This window comes from Oncorhynchus mykiss, chromosome 31 (assembly GCF_013265735.2).
Source record: "Oncorhynchus mykiss isolate Arlee chromosome 31, USDA_OmykA_1.1, whole genome shotgun sequence".
NCBI classification, from domain to species: Eukaryota; Metazoa; Chordata; class Actinopteri; order Salmoniformes; family Salmonidae; genus Oncorhynchus; species Oncorhynchus mykiss.
The window spans coordinates 25,236,302-25,249,245 of NC_050571.1; the positions used below are offsets into that span (position 1 = coordinate 25,236,302).

General features: G+C 41.0%; 2 protein-coding genes across 6 annotated transcripts in view; both read right to left on the reverse strand.

Moving 5' to 3' along the window:
* Positions 1-7,815, reverse strand: part of LOC110504828 (macrophage colony-stimulating factor 1 receptor 1) — a 28,493-nt gene extending 20,678 nt beyond the window's left edge. The window contains exons 1-8 of one of the 3 annotated variants that reach the window (XM_021583663.2): positions 7,687-7,815; positions 7,364-7,480; positions 4,765-5,055; positions 4,328-4,615; positions 3,947-4,083; positions 3,230-3,392; positions 2,333-2,528; positions 57-172 (exon numbers count right to left, since the gene is read on the reverse strand). In XM_021583663.2, coding sequence (XP_021439338.2) covers positions 57-172; positions 2,333-2,528; positions 3,230-3,392; positions 3,947-4,083; positions 4,328-4,615; positions 4,765-5,055; positions 7,364-7,480; positions 7,687-7,747 — 1,369 coding nt within the window. In that variant the 5' untranslated portion in view covers positions 7,748-7,815. Of the gene's footprint in view, positions 1-56; positions 173-2,332; positions 2,529-3,229; positions 3,393-3,946; positions 4,084-4,327; positions 4,616-4,764; positions 5,056-7,363; positions 7,547-7,686 lie in introns of all 3 variants that reach the window. The other 2 variants (XM_021583662.2, XM_021583661.2) reach the window with 2 other exon arrangements.
* Positions 7,816-8,558: 743 nt separating this feature from the next.
* The window catches only part of LOC110504831 (platelet-derived growth factor receptor beta), a 38,347-nt gene continuing 33,961 nt past the window's right edge, over positions 8,559-12,944 (reverse strand). For 2 of the 3 annotated variants that reach the window (XM_036970012.1, XM_021583667.2), the window contains exons 20-23: positions 12,518-12,617; positions 12,294-12,399; positions 10,748-11,031; positions 8,559-10,369 (exon numbers count right to left, since the gene is read on the reverse strand). In XM_036970012.1, coding sequence (XP_036825907.1) covers positions 10,216-10,369; positions 10,748-11,031; positions 12,294-12,399; positions 12,518-12,617 — 644 coding nt within the window. In that variant the 3' untranslated portion in view covers positions 8,559-10,215. The remainder of the gene's footprint in view (positions 10,370-10,747; positions 11,032-12,293; positions 12,400-12,517; positions 12,618-12,944) is intronic. The other variant, XM_036970013.1, reaches the window with a different exon arrangement.

Consider the following 12,944-nt stretch of genomic DNA (forward strand, 5'->3'; position numbering starts at 1 on the left):
ATCTGTATCATTATGTCTGTGTGTATAGATATTCAAACTACTGATACTTTACTCACGATACATTTGGACTTGGAATGTGATGGATGCGTTGGCCATGGCACTCCTGGCATAGAAGGTGTACTGGCCTTGCTCTTGTGCAATCATTCTCTTTAGCAGCAGGGTAGCGGAATACCTGAGGGGAAACCAGGCAGGATCTGTTGTAGCACCACTAGAGATCTAACCACTTGACAGTGGTGTAAAGTACTTGAGAAAAAATACTTTAAAGTACTACTTAAGTCGTTTTTTGGGGTATCTTTACTTTACGATTTATATTTTTGACAACTTTTACTTTTACTTCACTACATTCCTAAAGAAAACAATGTACTTTTTACTCCATACATTTTTCCTGACACCCAAAAGTACTCATTACATGTTGAGTGCTTAGCAGGACAGGAAAATGGTCCAATTCACACACTTATCAAGAGAACACATGGTGATCCCTACTGCCTCTGATCTGGCTGACTTACTAACCACAAATGCATCATTTGTAAATGATGTCTGAGTGTTAGTGTGTACCCCTGGCTATCCTTCCATTTTAAAAACAAGAAAATGGTGCTGTCTGGTTTGCTTTATAGAAGCAATTTGAAATGATTTACACTTTTACTTTTGATACTTAAGTATATTTAGAATCAAATACTTTTAGACTTTTACTCAAGTAGTATTTCACTGGGTGACCATAACTTTTACTTGAGTAACTTTCTATTAAGGTATCTCCTCAAGTATGTACTTAAGTATGTCAATTTGAAACTTTTTCCACCACTGCCACTGGAGATATAACCACTGGAGATCTAACCACTTGAGATATAACCACTGGAGTCTAACCACTGGAGATCTAACCACTGGAGTCTAACCACTGGAGATCTAACCACTGGAGATCTAACCACTGGAGTCTAACCACTGGAGATCTAACCACTGGAGTCTAACCACTGGAGATCTAACCACTGGAGTCTAACCACTGGAGTGTAACCACTGGAGTCTAACCACTGGAGTGTAACCACTGGAGTCTAACCACTGGAGTGTAACCACTGGAGTCGAACCACTGAATAGCTAACCACTGGAGATCTAACCACTGGAGTCTAACCACTGGAGATCTAACCACTGGAGTCTAACCACTGGAGATCTAACCACTGGAGTCTAACCACTGGAGTGTAACCACTGGAGTCTAACCACTGAATAGCTAACCACTGGATATCTAACCACTGGATATCTAACCACTTGAGATATAACCACTGGAGTCTAACAACTGGAGATCTAACCACTGGAGATCTAACCACTGGAGCCTAACCACTGAATAGCTAACCACTGGATATCTAACCACTGGAGATCTAACCACTAGAGTCTAACCACTGGAGATCTAACCACGGAAGATCTAACCACTGGAGTCTAAGCACTGGAGATCTAACCACTGGAGTTCTATCCACTGGAGATCTAACCACTGGAGTCTAACCACTGAATAGCTAACCACTGGATATCTAACTACTAGAGTCTAACCACTGGAGATCTAACCACTGGATATCTAACCACTGGAGTCTAACCACTTGAATTCTAACCACTGGAGTCTAACCACTGGAGATCTAACCACTGGAGATCTAACCACTGGAGATCTAACCACTGGAGATCTAACCACTGGAGTCTAACCACTGGAGTCTAACCACTGGAGATCTAACCACTAGAGATCTAACCACTGAATAGCTAACCACTGGATATCTAACCACTGGAGTCTAACCACTGGAGAGCTAACCACTTGAGATATAACCACTGAAGATCTAACCACTGGAGATCTAACCACTGGAGTCTAACCACTGGAGATCTAACCACTGGAGATCTAACCACTGAAGAAATAACCACTGGAGTCTAACCACCATGCTCAATTGTTACCGCATATAGAAAGAGGGGGAGCCGGCTGGTGAACTAGATTACTGGAGCTCTTTAACAAAAGAGCAATGAGTGCAGATGGTGTGATGTGCTGAATACTACATCATGGTTCTCCTCAGACTGTTGCTACTATGCCTCATCATGGAGGTAAAACATTACAGAAGCTCCTTCCTTCTGGTTTCATAGTACAGAACTCTCTGGACCGCTGAGTTTGTGTCAGATCAACTAATAAACTGCTGCTGCTACTTACCCATTCTACATTTTTACTGTGAACAAGTCAGCTTCTGATCTGTGAACATTTCACAATGACACTGTCTCACACCCGTTTTCTGTTGCTGCGCATTTGTCCAACAGGCCCAAACGTCTTCCCAATACAGTAGCTTCATTCAGTCAGTTCCCTTCACCTTGTTGTGCTCACCTGTTGTTGTAGCGTGTGAAGATGTGTTCCTGTGTGGGCGAGGACGTTGGGGTGTCCCAGCTCTGGGCTATGATCTGGGGGTACGCCTCGATCAGGACACAGAGCTTCAGGTCCTCCCCCTCGTTCACTTCAATGGACAGGCCTTGGTGGGCTAGCTTGGAGGACAGCTGGGGGGACAGACGGATGTAGGGCTCCTCTGGACAGGGACACAGAGAAACATGGAAGGGTTATATTTAAGGTTAGCTAGGGTTGTATTCCTTAGGCACCAAACCAAAGAAAATGAAAAATATTGATTTTCCTTTCCCTTGTAAAAAGTTTTGCTGCAGTTTGCCCTAATGAATACAATCCAGTTCTGTGACTGGAATGTGTTCTATTATACAATGGGTTTGTCTGATCCTGGATGCTGGTTGGTTATAACCATTGGTTGTCTTTTCACGGCTGTTGTCTATTTGGACAATGAGATTGATCAATGAGATAACAACCTATATTCACGCACTCAAAAAGACCGCCAAAATGTTGTTGAGTTTCTAATGTGTTATCAACCACAAACCACAACCAAATTCCAATGGAAAAACAATGTCCGATTTTTTATTTAGTTGTCACCCAAATGTCTATCACTACGATTTCAACCATTTAAAATCACATCAACGTTAAAATGTGAATATAATGTCAGATATTTTGTTTATTTATACAACAGCTGAATGTGTTATCACTATGCATCATCAAATAACAGAACCAACTGACCTGGATTGCAATTGAGATTACATTAAAAGTACATGGCGCAAATGATCAACACTGTTCAAACATGCAGCAGGTTGGGAGATTGGGAACTTATCTGGGCTAGCTAAAGCCAACTTCATAAAATTGGTGGAACGACACAGTTGTGCATTAACTAACCTACGACCAGCAGGTAGGTGGCAGAGCTATTGACTCCAGCCTCATTGGTTCCAGTGCAGGTAATGTTCCCTGTGTCTGACTGGTCTACTGCAGGGATGGTCAGGATACTCTCAATGTCCAGACGGCTGTCTTTAGACTGGACATTCTCCTCTATGGTGGATCTCTGTAAGAAGTAAGAAGAGACAGGAAACATTTTTTATCCTGAAGACCTATTATCATGCACTTTGTTTTGGCCAACTCTGGGATAGAGCTACAGCTTGTGACACAGTGGAACAAATAGGTTGTTTCAGAAACTCTGTCAGTGGAACAAATAGGTTGTTTCAGAAACTCTGTCAGTGGAACAAATAGGTTGTTTCAGAAACTCTGACAGTGGAAGAAATAGGTTGTTTCAGAAACTCTGACAGTGGAAGAAATAGGTTGTTTCAGAAACTCTGACAGTGGAAGAAATAGGTTGTTTCAGAAACTCTGACAGTGGAACAAATAGGTTGTTTCAGAAACTCTGACAGTGGAAGAAATAGGTTGTTTCAGAAACTCTGACAGTGGAAGAAATAGGTTGTTTCAGAAACTCTGACAGTGGAAGAAATAGGTTGTTTCAGAAACTCTGACAGTGGAAGAAATAGGTTGTTTCAGAAACTCTGACAGTGGAAGAAATAGGTTGTTTCAGAAACTCTGACAGTGGAACAAATAGGTTGTTTCAGAAACTCTGACTGTGCTTGCCTTCTTGGAGCTGTAATTCCAGGTGACGTTGTAGTTGAAGTTAGGGTTGTGTGTGGTGCAGTGGATTCTCAGCTTCTCTCCCACGATACGAACATACTCATCCTTCTCCAGGAATACGTAAGGTGGGAAACGCAGCCCTGGACACAGAGGGAACCAGATACACAACATGTGTAATAAAGCAACATAGTCCTTTTTCAATTAAACTACATTTTGAAAATATCTCATTTGTACACATTGTACAGTGTGGTACAGTACGGACCATGGGCCTGATCAAGTTTGTACAGTACGGACCATGGGCCTGATCAAGTTTGTACAGTATGCTTTGACTTAGGTCTGGTCACTTTATCTAAAGTATCCCTCCACAACACTCAACCTACTCACTTTGAATGATGTTGATGGAGAAAGCCTTGGACGTCCTCTCCACCCCGTGGAGCTTGGCGCTACAGACATAGTCTGCATTGTAGCTGGGTTGGAGGTTGCGGATAAGGATGCCTCTGCGGGGGTCTGCTGTGTAGTTCATGCCTGGGGGTACGGAGGTGCAGTTGTCCATGCGGAGCCCCAGGTCTGTAGCCTCTGGGTCAGTTAGCAGGCAGGGGAGCAGATAGTTCTCCCCCTCCTTCCTCACCACACTCAGGGACGTGCTGCTGGTCCAAAATAGGCTGTCTGGGTCTGATGGAGAAGGTGGGATGTGTTAGAATGAGAGATACTGGGGAGATAAGCAAACAAAAACCATGCCCCCAAGACTTTTAAAATCAAAATCATCCCTCTCTCTACAGGTATGGTAAATTAACAGCAACTCAGTACTCTTCTGAGCTTACCTTTCACATACACGTGCACTGTAGAAAACAAGTTCTGGCCCTTGACGTTCACACTGGTATATTCACACTTATAGGTCCCAGTGTGTTCTGCAGAGGGACGTTCCACCCTGAAGGTTCTGACTCTCCCCTTGACCTTGGAGATGAAGCGCTTGTGTTTGGCCAACCGGGTCAGCCAGTTGACTGGCCCATCACCCTCACACCTCAGGACTAATGGGGTGCCTGGGTTCAGTACTACCTCAGACCCAACCACGAGTTGGGAGTTGAGCTTGATTACAGGATGCCGCCATTGTGCTGAGGGAAACAGAGACCAGAGATGTTAAAACTCCATCACTATATTGGGCTGTTTGTATTGTTATTATAGCAGTACATGGACATACACTTGGTTACATACATAATGGTTAGGACGGACTACTTCTTGACCATGTGACCAGACCAGGAAACTCAAAACATGATTAAATCAATTGGTGTTCATCAACAACTCAGATCACTATTTCTTTCTGTTTTGACCTTTCCATGAAGACCGAGGAGAACTGAAAGTCGTCCTGGTCACTCTGCGTTAAACAGTTAACTTGGACACTGCAAATTCAGGAAACACATTGCAGAGCTGGCCCTAAAGGAGAGGTCTCACTCCCTCTCTCACTTCTGCTTTCCAACTCTGTATCTATGTCATGATGAAAGGAGACTTACTAACTAGCAATGACCCCAGCATGCAAAGTATCCTATAGGCTACCCATACCCTCTTATTGCCTTGCCCCTTTACACCCTCAAACACAAGAAAAAACAAACAAAGAGTTGACTCAGTGTTTTCTCGTCCAAAAACAGAAAGAACAGATGCAGACAGAGGGAGACAGAGGGAGCTGTATGGGGTGTAAAGACCATGGAGATGTTCTCCCTTGGGGTGTGACAAAGCTAACTGCTGCCTGGTGACACACAGAGAAACAATGCCTTCTTTGAGACACTCCAACAACTTATTGGGGTCAAGGGGGTTTTAAGAACATCAAGACAAATCTCCAGTAGAAGACGGCTTTAAAGGACATTTCTAGTTGTTTTCTTCTTTTAAATCTATAAAACCTCATTTGGGCTTTCTCATGGTGCAGTTTTATTCAGCATTCACTCTACTGTATTTGGCAACCATGAAGCAGATGAAGCATCATCATGAAACATCTCAACACTACAGCAGCCTAAGTGTTCCCTCCATTTGTTCTTACATGTAAAGTTTGTTTCTTGTTTTATCTCAAAGCAGAACTGAGATTTGTTGTTCAGCAGATGTTCTTATTTATCACAGTCCACAGCTCAACTTTAGAGGGTCAGAGGGAGGGGGCTGTTCTTGGTTTTGTGCCATTCAGCATTCTGGGTCTAGATTTCCTGATAACATTACACACCACCTTCCTATGGACTCCAAGTATACTAGCTGCCTATCAAATACATATGGCTGTGATACAATGGAGCAAGACCTCAGCCATATGTACAGGACAGTACTGTCCTACATATGATTGTTCATATTCAAGACCTCAGACACATGCTTCTTTGATATGTTGTCTGATAAATGTGATGTGACATTTAAAGGGGCAATCTGCAGTTGCTACACCCATTTTTGGAGTAACAAATCAATGGTATGTACTCATTGATTCTTGAAGAATATAACTTAGAAATGCCCCATGAGCTAAGTTCAACTGTCATACTCCATCAGCACACATGAAAACAATTCTACAGTTTACTATATAATAAATACTACAGAACTTACTATAGAATTCTGTAGTAAACTGTATTATACTGTAGAATACTATAATACACACTATAGTAAACCTCGATCATGTGTGTACTTAGTATAGAATGCTGTATACTGTAGAATTTACACTATAGTAAATTCTATAGTATTATCCCCCCCAAAAACACTGTAGAAAATGCTACAATAATGTCCGCAATAACACTACAGTAAATAATACAGTATACTACATTCCGCAAAAACTCTACAGTGAATACTACAGTATACCATAGTATACTATAGTATTTTTTTCATGTGGGAGAACCCAAAATATGAGCTTGGTTTACTCCAATGTTTGTAAACAATGCAAATGTAAACAAGCACTAAATAGCCTCAAAACATGGTTAAACATATAAATTTGATATCATGGATGGTCAGTCTTTGCATCCATAGCCATGTCTATTGCTTTGAGAGTGGCTACATTTCTCCAAACAATAACAGAAGCGGGGAAAATGTGTTGTTATTGTTTTTAACTGCTGAATTGGAGCTTTAAATTGCATTTTTAGTCAGGCATCATCCACGTAAAAGTATGGAGGACACAAGAGCTGCATTAAATACAATATCAACAATACTACCAAGTGGCCCGTGTGGTCCAACTGTTACACACGTATGCCAGAGGGTTCAAATCAGGCCCACCTCCCCTTTGACTCACCCTCCCACTATCTCCCCTGTCTTTCCAAACTTTACTATCTATTCAAAAAAGCAAAATAATTACAAAAGGAGTGGGACTGCTCCACTCCTTCAAATAAAAAAGACCTTTAAACGACAGAACCAAACCAAGTCATGAACCTGAATGCCAATATAATCCAGTACTAAACAGGTGTTGAGACTTACCTTGAGCTGCAGTGGGCAGGATCCCCAGCAGAAAGGCCAGGTACAGCACCATCCTGGATCTTTTCCAGCTCTGTGTCTGGCTGTATGTCTGTATGTCTCGGAGTGTTGTTATTTCGTCTGTGGTCAAGGAGAGAAATGAGGAGTCATCAGGTTGGAACTCTGCTGTCATACACTTCTTCTTTTCTAAGGACGAGTGGGAAAACAAAACGTACAGGATTTGTCACTTTGAAATCTGGAAATATAGGCCATACCTTACTGAAAGCCTATTCAAATGTGATTTGAACATGGCTAAGATTGTAAACATCAGATGAACTCTACTGTACCTGTAGATGTCTTCAGCACCGTGGTAAGATCTGACCTCACCAAGCTGTATGGGTCCAGCATCCAGGAGCGAGTAAAGTCCCGCCAACCCTGTTTCTCTTCAGTCTCCGTCTCTCTTAGTCTGACACGCAGACAGTAAAAGAGATATAAACAGACAGACGGACAGACAGAGGTGTCACGCTCCCCGCTAATGACCATGCGTCTCGGTTTGGTTAGCAAACAGGCCGGCCCTCCCAATCCTAATGCCATGGTGCTGAGAGCTGAGACTAATCTCCTGTGATGGTGGTCACACTGCTGCACTGCTGCCTAGCCTGCCGGCCTAGCCCCAGCCTGTTCCAGCCAGCCCCAACCCAGGCCTCCATGGTCCTCAGCCACAAGTGGAGCAGAGGGCTGGGGCTTCTGGGAGGACAGTAAAAAGACCTCTTTGATGGCCCACAGAATGGAACCAGGGAATAGAGAGAGAGAGAGTGTGTGTGTGTGTGTGTGTGTGTGTGGGGGGGGGGGGGTTCTGCTGAAGGCTCAAAAAAGAGAGGCTTTGATAGGACTGGTTTATAAGGGATGATATAAGTCTATCTGGGCTTGGGAAAGTTTGTTTGGATTTGCTGATTCTCAACAGCTAGCTCTTCGAGTTAAGCTCAATTCATGTGGGGACGTTTTATCTCTTCTACATTGATTGAATAAAGCCAATGCATTAGAAGACAAGTCTGTGTAGCAAGCATGTGTTGTTGTTGAAGTTATGACAGCTGAACAACACAATTCATATTTTCTGTTAAATAGCAGTACTCTGCATGTCATTGAACTACTAAAAAATAGACAACAGGAACTGTCCCTCATTAGCTAGTTTAAAAGAAGACAGTAAGGACAAAATGTAATGATCTATCATATTTTCATTATAAACTTTTATTTTCACATAATCGTTTATAAACTACATAGAAAAATACATTCGTAAACATACAGAGAAGTTTTGGTTCAATAGCGTGTGTGTGGTGAATATTCTACAATATGTAGTGTTCTGCATTCTGTGTTCCTATACCATGTGACAAATATGTACAAGGAAGCATGTCATTTATATTTCACTGGTAGTGTATGTAACGATAGGAGAACCTCTGCGAGCAAGTGACAAATTATCTCAGGTATCATATAATTGCTTCAAGAATATAGATTCAAATCTTTATAGCCATATTTCTGTAGAAGATCTCCTTCCATAGAAATGTTTATTGTATATCCTTTCATATGGATACTATAGGCCATATATTTGTTTCTTTCATAGAACTTTATACAATACAAATGCACTTTAAAGATCTCAATTATTAGTCACAGTACAAAACAACGTACTAATCTTGTACCAGGTGTGCTAAGGCAGTGATATGCTCAGATTATTTCTCATTCAGTCAGTACCGCTGTGTAAAAACATACATTTCTTTCATATCTCTCATAATCATTCAATCTCTTATCTACTGTACCTTAAATCCTTTTCTTGGAAATGTTTTCCTAAACATTGTAAAGTGCAACATTTATACAGAATTGTTTAAAACAAACACTACATAAAATGTAAAAATAAATCTATATAAAACTAAAGACAACATAAAATGATAATTTGAGACATACCATTTACTGAGTGTATAATGTTCTGCTCAATTAAGGCTGATGTATGCTTAGCTCTTCTCAAAATGTATTACATTCTCGCAAAATAACCTGGAGTAGAAAATAGAAAGTACGCATTTGTAACTTAAAGACACAAACAAAACCAAAAAATCCTCAGTGCAACTAGAATATCATATTCAATTAATGTTAAGAAGTATAGATGCCATAAGATTGTGTTAATGTTTTTTTTTTTTTACCAACTAAAGTACCTGTCAGTACCTTTTCACACAAGCAAAATGTAACAGTACATACTCCACTTTTAGTGATTTTCAAAACTTGACAGGTTTTGGAGGCTTAATGTTTTTATCTTCAACATATATATAGCTCTGCATGTAGTTCTGTCCTTGAGCTGTTCTTGTCTAGTAATGTTCTGTATTATGCTATGTTTCATGTTTTGTGTGGACCCCATGAAGAGTAGCTGGTGCTAATGGGGATCCAAATAAAACACAAAATAACATAAAAATACAACACATGTGAAAGGAAAAATGTGAATACAAATCACCATAGAAACACTGCAATAGTGACCACAATGCTACATACAGTATTTTACAAAATGAACACCTAACTTAAAAGTAACTTCTTATGTGATACTAATACTTATTTTCTTATGCGAGGGCTTTGCAAATGATCCCTTTATTCAAGATGGAGTAGTTTGCATCATCAATCAACCACAATGATGAAATGTGTCACTCTCATAGTAAATATAGATTTTGAATAGATTTTCAACACAGCATTCTTTTGAAAGCACCAATTGTTGAATATTTGCTAAAGCAGTGGGAGTTGTTTGTGTTGTAAAAGTCACCTTCTAATTGAATTTGCTACATTTTTCTCTTAATCCACTAAAGCTATTCAGGAATGTCATACTTTCACCAAGTTCCTTGAAAGGCTTACAGGAAGCTGTCTTCCGCTTCCGGTGTTCCAGAGGACTCCAGTGGAATCAGGGCCTGGTTGGCATGGAGATATTTATCCTCTGGAATGGTGTCTGCCTCCACTGTCTCCTGGGAGATGGAATCAGCCTCCTCGTCCTCCAGAGCCCGAGAACTACAAGGAATAACATCACACATGTTCTTTCACGAACCTATCTGTGATTCTATGGTTTATTTCAGGTGAAAATTATGCATTAATCACAGTAAGGCGCCAAATTCCATGTAAACTATCACTTTTAAGCCATCTAGGTTCGTCTTAGATTTCTGCTTAAATATCCTGTGCACTGTATGCACAATCCTTATTGCTCACAATGTATACATCGTAACATAAAACAGCTTTTGTCTCAATCCCACATCTGGCTGTGTGGGTTGGTGTTGTAACAATACAAGGTCCTCTAGAGTAAATCTGCCTCATCTGTCCTGCATACCAAGCACTTGGCACACATCTGCAGTCAGTCAGTCAGTCAGGCAGTCGTATGTCAGATGGCTATACCTTGCGAGGCTTTTCGTTGGCATGTCGTTAGCCTCGGAGCAGACTTCCTCCTCAGGCTTGGGATCTGGGATGGGGATGATGTAGTCGTTGTAGGAAGCTTCCTCACCATCTGCCTCGGGTCTGAAGTCCCCAGTTAGGGGGTAGGGGTTTGTGTCCTGGGGGGTGGCAGGGGCGGTGGACGGGGTTAGGGCCGGAGTGGGGAAGTGAGAGGAGAGCCTGGGTTTGGTGCGGACCACGGCTGGGTGGTCACGCTTGAAGAACTCATCGTTGACCTGGCAGTATCTCTACACCAATAAACAATCAATAACATATATCTACAATCAATAAATATCAAACTGATGCATGAATCATACATCCATAAACGATGCATACATATTTCACATACACTACCATTTAAAAGTTTGGTTGTCACTTAGAGATGTCCTTGTTTTTGAAAGAAAAGCTAATTATTAGGTCCATTAAAATAATTGATCAGAAATACAGTGTAGACATTGTTAATGTTGTAAATGTCTATTGTAGCTGGAAACGGCTGATTTGTAATGGAATATCTACATAGGTGTACAGAGGCCCATTATTAGCAACCATCACTCCTGTGTTCCAATGGCACGTTGTGTTAGCTAATCCAAGTTTATAATTGTAAAAGGCTAATTGATCATTAGAAAACGCTTTTGCAATTATGTTAGCACAGCTGGAAACAATTGTTCTGATTAAAGAAGCAATAAAACTGGCCAGCATCTCGGAGTCACCTCTTCACTGTTGATGTTGAGACTGCTGTTTTGCGGGTACTATTTAATGATGCTGCCAGTTGAGGACTTGAGGCGTCTGTTTCTCAAACTAGACACTCTAATGTACTTGTCCTCTTGCTCAGTTCCTCTATCCAGTGTCTGTGTTCTTTTGCCCATCTTAATCTTTTCTTTTTATTGGCTAGTCTGAGATATAGCTTTTTCTTTGCAACTCTGCATAGAAGGCCAGCATCCCGGAGTTGCCTCTTCACTTCATTTTTCAGTAATAAGAATAGACTGATCAGTATCAGAAGCAAGTTCTTTGTTTCTGGACATTTTGAGCCTGTAATCGAACCCACAAATTCTGATTCTCCAGATACTCAACTAGTCTAAAGAAGGCCAGTTTTATTGCTTCTTTAATCAGAACAATTGTTTTCAGCTGTGCTAACATAATTGCAAAAGGGTTTTCTAATGATCAATTAGCCTTTTAAAATTATAAACTTGGATTAGCTAACACAACGTGGCATTGGAACACAGGAGTGATGGTTGCTGATAATGGGCCTCTGTACGCCTATGTAGATATTCCATTAACAATCACCTGTTTCCAGCTACAACAGTCTTTTACAACATTAACAATATCTACACTGTATTTCTGATCAATTTCATCGTATTTTTATGGACAAAATCTTTTGCTTTTCTTTCAAAAACAAGGACATTTCTAAGTGAAACTTTTGAACGGTAGTGTATGTCAATGTGGAAACACTTTGGTCCTCAGATGCACAGATACATGTAAAGCAGAAGAACCCTGTATATTAATAAGGTACCTTTTTATAGCTGTCTGTGAGCATGTTCCCCATTGTGTGCACCAGAAAAGAGAACTCTGGCCTTCTCTCGTACTTCTCATCCCAGCACTTCTGCATGACTTCATAACTGAAGGACAAGGTACAGAAAATATAAATGTACTTTCTTAAATTCTCTCTGACACACAATACTAGAATCCTGAGAGGTCTTTGGGAGGGATGGTCTTGGTGCCATTCTAGAGACTTACACTTCATCGGTGGCGTGGTTAGGTTTGGCCATGCGATATCCTCTCTTTAAGGCACCGTAGAACAGCTCATTCATGGGCAGATCAGGGTAGGGGGCTCCTCCTGTCAGAACATAAAACAATATTTAAAAGCTGATCAGTCTGAATGTACTTTGAAAATCTTAAGGTCATGCTGAATCAAGAGTTTCCAAAAGTTTTGTTTTCCAAGAAAAAGGTTGTTTACAAATCACGCGGCTTCACCCTAAATGAACAACTTCTCAATAGGTGCTCTTGTTGTCACGGCAGTTTCAAAAAGATTTTTAAAATCCCCAAATGAATTGATTATGAACCCTGACTGTAGATAACAACAAGAGCTCATCTGACCCTGAAGACAGACTCAGGATTAGATAATCTGATAGACAACTTCATGGCCTGTCTGTTAAGACAGAGT